The sequence below is a fragment of the Stegastes partitus genome, unplaced genomic scaffold (genome assembly GCF_000690725.1).
Source record: "Stegastes partitus isolate 25-593 unplaced genomic scaffold, Stegastes_partitus-1.0.2 Scaffold1007, whole genome shotgun sequence".
NCBI classification, from domain to species: domain Eukaryota; kingdom Metazoa; phylum Chordata; class Actinopteri; family Pomacentridae; genus Stegastes; species Stegastes partitus.
Window position 1 is genome coordinate 182,520 of NW_007578738.1, and position 7,605 is coordinate 190,124.

At 41.9% G+C, this 7,605-nt stretch overlaps 1 protein-coding gene across 2 annotated transcripts; it reads left to right on the plus strand.

The window, feature by feature from the left end:
• Nucleotides 1–1,108: 1,108 nt before the first annotated feature.
• LOC103367029 (beta-1,3-galactosyltransferase 2-like) lies at nt 1,109–7,605 on the plus strand. 2 transcript variants are annotated; one of them, XM_008294924.1, is made up of 2 exons: nt 1,109–1,288; nt 5,736–7,594. In XM_008294924.1, the coding sequence occupies exons 1-2, from the start codon at nt 1,245–1,247 to the stop codon at nt 6,838–6,840; spliced, it is 1,149 nt and encodes a 382-aa protein (XP_008293146.1). In that variant the 5' UTR covers nt 1,109–1,244; the 3' UTR covers nt 6,841–7,594. The 2 variants fall into 2 exon arrangements, with proteins under 2 accessions (XP_008293146.1, XP_008293144.1); XM_008294922.1 differs by lacking the exon at nt 1,109–1,288 and adding an exon at nt 2,372–2,747 and having other exon boundaries at nt 5,736–7,605.

Here is a 7,605-nt window from a genome sequence, read left to right on the forward strand (position 1 = left end):
AAAGGCCCGGATGCTGTGTGGCTGGACTGGCACCAAAAAATAACCATGAGTCTCAGGGGTGTCGATTTGCAGATTTTGTTACCTGTATTCTCTAGTCGACTGGGTGTAGCTTCACATTTGCCCCACAGAGACCAAACTTATATCATCTTCTCATGAAACAAGTCTTGTTACGGCAGCAGTCGTGTGTTTCCTCAAATGTTGAGCCTCCTGGTGCAGAAAACCTGATATTTTAACTGTAGATCAGTCTTATGTTGTAATATTTGTAGTGCGACAAATACATCAAATCTAACAGGTAACGGCACATTCCTTTGCTTTTGTCTAGTTGTGTAACTGGACAAATACACAAGGGAAACAGTCACAGTGGGAGAAAACTGAGGCAAATCACTGATTCTATCCAAGGCATGTTCTGATCACATGTCTTCAATTTTTTTTGGTGTTGTTTTACCTAAATGTAGCCTAATCAAGACATGCCTCCATAAGGTCAGAATCCCCTTCGCAATAAAGTAATTTCAAGAGTTTTTTATTTTTTTCTAGGCTATAACAGCCAAAGTTTTCTTCCTTTAACACACAACAAACGAGCAGATTGTATCAGAAAAATCATCAACAATTTTGCACAGCATCTCCTCAGGAAGACAGACAATGACATGACTTTTCCAGGAATGTGTCTCCTCCCATTTGCTTAATTACTGCGGTGAAGCCCCTTCCTCCTCCCACCCATAAACCCTCAGAAAATACCGAAAAGACCGCATGACCCCATGCAATAAATTTTCAGATTACAGTTATGATGGTGGTAGAATGAGCTGGTTTTAATTTGGGAGAAATACCAAACCAACAGTTTCTCTTTTTTTTTCTGCCCTCGGTGCCTTTGTCACCATCGCGCCCTCTCACCCTCTGAGTGTTGATTATGCAAAACCAGGTGAGGTTCTGAAAAGCCTCGCCCCGAACTACAGTCGACAGAAGGTGTAAAGCCATATGATACAAGCCTCTGCCCTCCCTCCACCTCCAGTCCCCTCCCGCCTGACTGACTGACTGTGAGTTCCTCCCTCTCTCTCCTCCCTCATTCATTCTAAGAGCGAAAAGTAGCGTTTGGAAGTGGTTTTTTTTTTTTTTTTTTTCGTGGGAATTATGATGCGTAAAAGTTATCCCAAGCTAGTCAGAAGTCTGTCACTTCACTGATCAAATTCTGGGTTTCATGGCTGAGGAGAAGCAGATAGGGACGAATTAAGGAAGCAAGGAAGGCAGTTATGGGGGATCAGGACACTGGCTCAGTTGGGAATGGACTGAAAAGGTAAGAGGACTTATAAATACTGAACTCTCTTGAAGCTAAAAGAGATCTTTAGTCCAGTGCATCATCCTGTAGATTGTATGAAAGTCGAAATCAATTTATTAACTGTCTTTGGTAGATTTATGTATGTAAATATCACACTGGGGGTATGACAAATAGAATAAATTAAACTTTTGCAATCGCATATCAGCTGACCGGACTGTGTGGGGAGGCAACGGGCCGGCCTGCATTCATTTCCGCTGGGTCAATAAAGGCACAGGAGAGCCACTAGTCAGCACTGACAGCCTTCTGAGTCTACCAGCTATGATGGTTTATTTTAACAACGAGGATAAGTTGTAAAAAACGATCCGTTTTGTTTGATACCTATCTGGGCAGGTGCGTATTTTACGCACAGAAGCGCACAGACGCGACTTTTATCTGAGCATATTTCAGTCTCAATTTTTAATATAGCCCTCTGTAACTAATGTACAGTGAGGTCCTCTGACCGTGTGGTTTGGCCATTAATTGATCCCAAAGCATAATAAAAATGTGGAAACTTGAAGGCCATGTTATTTGAATCGAGAAAGGATCAAGTGATTTTTATGGTCCAAGGAATCCTGCGCGAGATCTAATCAGATTCTGTGGAACGGCTTGATTGGATCATTACTACTGAAACCTGTTTCACCAGAACGTTTGACAGCTGCGTTCAACAAAGGCGACTGAAATGTTTGTTTGTTCCTACCTGAGGCACATTGTGTTTATATACTTCCGCAACGATCAGTTTGTGGTCAGTTAACATGAGTCATTCAGTAATCATTCTAACGGATTCATGTCTTGCGCGTTCTTTTTGCAACAGACTATATTACAATATATCCATCCCTGCAAACACACGGACGCATGTTTTACGCACGTTTAGGTTTTAGTAATTTGATTAAACACATTATTTGTAGAAATAAAAACATCATGAAAATGACTCAGGGCCACAACATCACAACGCAGGACTCATTACTGCTTCAGAGGAGTCACGTCGAATTCTACGTTTCATCTAAATGGCCCTTTATCGTCATTACGCACCGCTTCTCACCTGTTGCCCTCCACTTCCTGTGAGATATATCCAACGCACCCGTCCTCACGCTGGCGGTCTTGTTCAAACTGGCATCCACTGTTGCTCTGCCAGTGTTATTGCTGAAATGTCACCAAAAATGCCGCTACAACCTGTGCAGGCACGTTGGATTTCATAGGAAACCCCGGCAGCTCCACTCATGGCGTCTCAGGACGGCTCCACGGAGCTGGCTGTCAACCCTGCGGGGCCTGATCGTGTCATGACAGTTTCTCCTCGGCTGTTGTTTGTGTCAGTGGTTGGCACCTGGAGCGCACTTAAGGCGGAGGTCTGCGTGTTTCTGTCCGTGCTGTCCTCGCTGGGATCATGGCGACTTTTCCAGTTCTTCTCCACTAAGGAGCAGGAGGTCTCTCCCTCAGATCGGTAAGCCTGAAGGCTGATGGATATTTTCAAGTCTGCAGGTCCAGACGTGGTTGGTCCCACTAGATCTTTCTGACTAGGCCTCACCTGGTTTTACCACGCAGCTGTCCTCTTGTGCTCTTGTGCTGAAAACAGATGAATTGAAGTAGTTTGCATGAAGAGAATGTTGTAGAGACGTGTTTGGTTGCAGAAAACTGACCCCAAGAAGTGGCACATATTGTCAAACATCACATTTGTAGTATTTTTGTTAAAAAAAAAAAAAAAAAAAATCAATACTGCTGATGAATTTTCTGAGTCCACTAGTGGATTAAACTACTAGTTGGTGCAGCATTAACACAGAGCTGCCTGTGTGTCTAATAGAATTATTTAATAAGTTGTTTGTGCAGCGGTTTTATGAAAGGAACATGAGCAGATATGCAAATAAGACAGATTATATCTTTCAGTTCAGGTAAACATCAAATGATTTGCATATTTTCCCGTTAGAGGTTTTGGCACCGGGCTGTCTGCTCAGTTGTTCATGTTGTTTTTGTTACTGATTAATCTATTGATGAATCCTACAGTCTGTAACATTTCAGAATGGTAAAATGAAGAGCTCACAATCTCTGAAAGGACAACATAACGTCTGCATATTTCCTACTTTGTCCTGCCAACAATCTAAAACCCAGAGATAGTCAGCTTACAAGGATATGACATGCAGAAAAGCTGAAAATCCTCACAAGCTGGAACCAAATCATGTTCTTTCTGCAAAAAAAAAAAACAACAACAACAGCAACAAAACTTACTTTAGCAGTTATTAAAGTAGTTAAATTTTCTGTCAAACAGACAGAATGATTAGTTTCAGCTTATGTTTGGTCTCCGTGTGACAGTGGATTGACAAATTCCCCATATAATTCTGTAATCCTATTTTATGTTGTGGGAGACTAATTAAGACCACACACTACAAAAACTTTAAACAAGATTTATAGAACTCTTGCAGGCTTTTGTACAATAACAAGACACTTAGAATAACAAAAGACTTATCCTTCTGATGTGCACGAGTGATATTTAGCTGTTGCATAAGTGGTGTTTATTCATTTTGTCTGTTAAAGCTGGGATAGCCAGCATTTTCTTTGCAAAGAAATATCTGATAACCTTTCATCATATTATAATCCAAGTGGTCTGAGAGGAAACGAGGCGGTTGAATCGGTTACAGAGAGGATTTTTCACTCAGGAACATAGACTGTAGATATAGATGGAGGAACCGTCACCCAAAGGTTCCCTGAAGAGCAGTTTTGAAGCTCAGTGTGTTCTCTCCTGCCATCACTGTCTTAGCAGTGACTCCTCCCAAGTCCTGGCTAATTTAAAAATGGGTGAAATGGTAGAGTGAGTGAAGCTGAGGCCGGCCAGGCTCACATCTCTGGATCATGCAGAGTCCTGTGACTGTACCGACCTGTCAGTCTGATTTACGCATAAGCTTAAGTCTCAATACAATTTAAACAGGTGAGCTATACTCAAACGGGAATTAGTTAGAGAGACCAAAACCATCTTTTATATCAGGCTGTAAACATGTTTGTTTTGGCTGTAAAGTTGGAGGCAGCCTCAAGTGGACATTTGAGGAACTGCAGCTTTTAGGACTTCCATGTTTGCTGCCATCACTGGAAGTTGTAGCTTGCTCAGGACGTTAAGATTTAGGTCTTGTGTGAAGTCAAAAATGAGCTGGGACTTTGACTGTTTTTGTATTTGAAGTGCTTGCATCGGCCCATGTGCGAGGGGCTTAGGCCTTTTCCAGATTTCCAGTTCAGTCACCCTGCACTGTCTTTTTGTCATAGGTGTTGCTAACATGACAAACCTGCGCTTCAGCCAAACTGTGTGGAGGGCTGCCCTGTTTGTTCCTTTGTTAGAGTTTCAAGTAAATGTCCCTAGGGCCAAACAAACGAAGAAAAAACTAATGACATCACACAGGGGACACTATTTGGATCTCCATGAAGCGACGTTCAAAAACACACCTGCAGGTGCTGTTTAAGGCCAAAGATGTGCTGCCAAAGACAGCGAAACTGAGATGATGATGATTTAATGGTTAGAGATGGGCTTCTGGCAAAGCGACCCATGGTGGCTGACCACAAATAGGTGTTGGTAAAGTACCAGTGCCAAGTACGGCTTAGCAGGATTCCATGGGGTATGTATTAAAGAAACTGCACAAACAGTGTTTAATGACAGGCCTAGTGGTGTGGGACAAGGACGAATACTCTGTAATTATTGCTATGAGCAAACAATTTAGGGTCTTAAGACCCAACCAGAACTTAGTGAGCAGCCGTTCAATTTAAGCACCAACAAATGCAGCCGCCTTTTAGAAACCACAATTTCACAACAGAGATGGCTAGAATGTTGCCAAAATGCCAAAGATACGCAGCATTTCAGGTCATTTTGAAACAATGCTACCATACATACTATAGTTTGTCTACGAGAGAGCGCTGGCAAGTTTGTAGAAAAAGACAAACAAACAAAAACAGTGAAAACATCATTCAGTACATGTCCTGGTCACATTTCTTTAAAACAAACCAACATAATAAAATGCATGTAATGGACCCTTTGCAAAATATTGACTGAAATATTGTTTTCTATCCATACAGCGTTTGAAATCAAGTAGGATTCAGGCCTCACAGTCACACAGCCTGTAGTTTGACAGGATATTTTATTGCTAGAAAATTCAGTTGTCTAATTTATTCCAAGGAAATTGTCGTCATTTTATTTAGGAAATTACTTGACAGTGGAACTCTATTTATTGTCCTGAATGTCCATTTTATTCATGTAAATGTCAGGGTATGCTGTCTTATGATAAATATGGCATTATTGCAAAGAACATATTGTCACTGTGATGCCTATTTAAGTGCTTGTCCTCCGTTCTACCATATTGACTGCGTAGCTGTGTACTGGGTTTACAGTGATCTAGAAAGGTCATATTTTGCTGTGGTATACTCACCAGTTCGAAATTTCCCTTTCTTTTCTGTTTAGACAACTTGTCGAGAGCCCGGGTCGTCAGACGAAGCCGTCGTTTCACTCCTGGTTCCGGTTCCTGCTTCTGCTCTGTCTTGTGGTCTTTGTCTTGTGTTACGCCCTGTCCAGCAGCTCTTCATCATGGCAGTCCAACTTTCAACTCCATCATCCTTACAAATGGCTTTTCAACCACAGCAAAAAAGTTGATATGCCTCCTTATCGGGTCCATCCAAAACACAGACACATACTCAATGAAATCCAGACAACCACAGAGCCTCCTACTGTACAGCCTGTAGGGGTTCGGTACCATCAAGCCTATCCAGGCAACTACCACTTCATAATGGATAACACAGAGGTTTGCAGCCAGAACCCTTTCCTGGTCCTGATGGTCCCAGTGGAACCAAGTAATGTGGCAGCTCGGGATGCAATCCGGCAGACGTGGGGCAACGAGAGCTTGGTCCAGGGTCAGGTGGTAGTCACTCTGTTTATGTTGGGTGTATCTGGAGGAGCTGATGTTGAGAAACTACAGCAAGAGAATCTGCAGTACCACGACCTGATCCAGAGTGATTTCGTAGACAGTTACCTCAATCTGACCATTAAAACCATGGTGATCATGGACTGGCTGGCCACACACTGCCGTACAGCAGCCTACGCCATGAAAGTTGACTCCGACATGTTCCTGAACATTGACAATCTGGTGATCATGCTACAGAAACCAGGCATCCCCAAAAGGAACTACCTGACAGGCCTGTTGATGGTGAACAGGCCAGTCATCCGTACAAAGAGCTCCAAGTGGTACGTCCCTGAGGAGATGTACCCAGATCCTCAATACCCAACCTACACCCTGGGCATGGGATATGTATTTTCCAATGATCTCCCAGAGAAATATGTAGAGGTCTCAAAATCGATCAAGCCCTTTAACATCGAAGATGCTTATATTGGAATGTGCATGAAAAATCTGGGACTCACGCCTTCGTCACCACCAGATCCTTCCCAGTTCCAGAGCTATAACTCAAAATATAATCGCTGCCAATTCTCCAAAGTCATCACCTACATTCTTAGTTCTGCACCACAGTTGGTGAACTACTGGACAGACTTGAAGAAACCTGGACCTCCTTGTTAAGACAATGAGATGCACCAACACTCAAGTGGCAGGGGTTTAACTTATTTATATATTTCTACAGAACATGTGCACTTTCTGACTTTTTGTATTTAAAGCTCCGTAAAGTTGCTAAAAAAAAAAAAAAAAAAAAAAAAACTATATGAAGGGAATGTTCACTCGTCTGGACATGTGGGGAAAAGTGTAAATGTAAATAAGTGAAGTTAAAGGTACCATTTTGAGCACTACTGGATCTACAGAGCAGTGTTTTTAAAGAGCATGTTGCTGCTTTGCTTGCATCTTTGTACCTGCATATGCACAAGGGTGGACATACATGCCAATAACACTGGGGTGCCACGATACATGTTTCTGCAAAGTGCATTAATGCGACTTATAGGTCAGTTATTATTATTATTTTTTTAAATGGAGAAAAAGCAAGAGGGAAAAAATGACATGAAGATGAAGCAGCCAGTTAAATATAAAGACTTTTCAGCAACATTTCAGCACGTCTGTCTTAAGGGCGAGGATGAATGTTGAATTTACTCGACTGTGCTTACAATGAAAAGTCCTGATGTTACGCAACAATGGAAGCAGGTCGTTAACTACTGGCAGAAATGTCTAAAAGGGTATTAGATTTTTATGTTTAATTTGCAGATGAATGTATTTTTGTAATTAAATCAAACAAGTAAAGCAGTCCAACTACTAGAAACACCTCTGAAATGTATTTGTGCAAAATGTCAGACAAAGCTTGCCCTTAAAGAATGTACTTTTTACTTCATTGACTTTGAA

Excerpts from the sequence above, each read along its gene's own strand:
- LOC103367029 (XM_008294922.1), top strand. The coding sequence starts at position 2,527 with ATGGCGTCTCAGGACGGCTCCACGGAGCTGGCTGTCAACCCTGCGGGG. Across the intron at positions 2,748-5,735 it reads GAGGTCTCTCCCTCAGATCG|ACAACTTGTCGAGAGCCCGG; the intron begins GTAAGCCTGAAG and ends TTTTCTGTTTAG.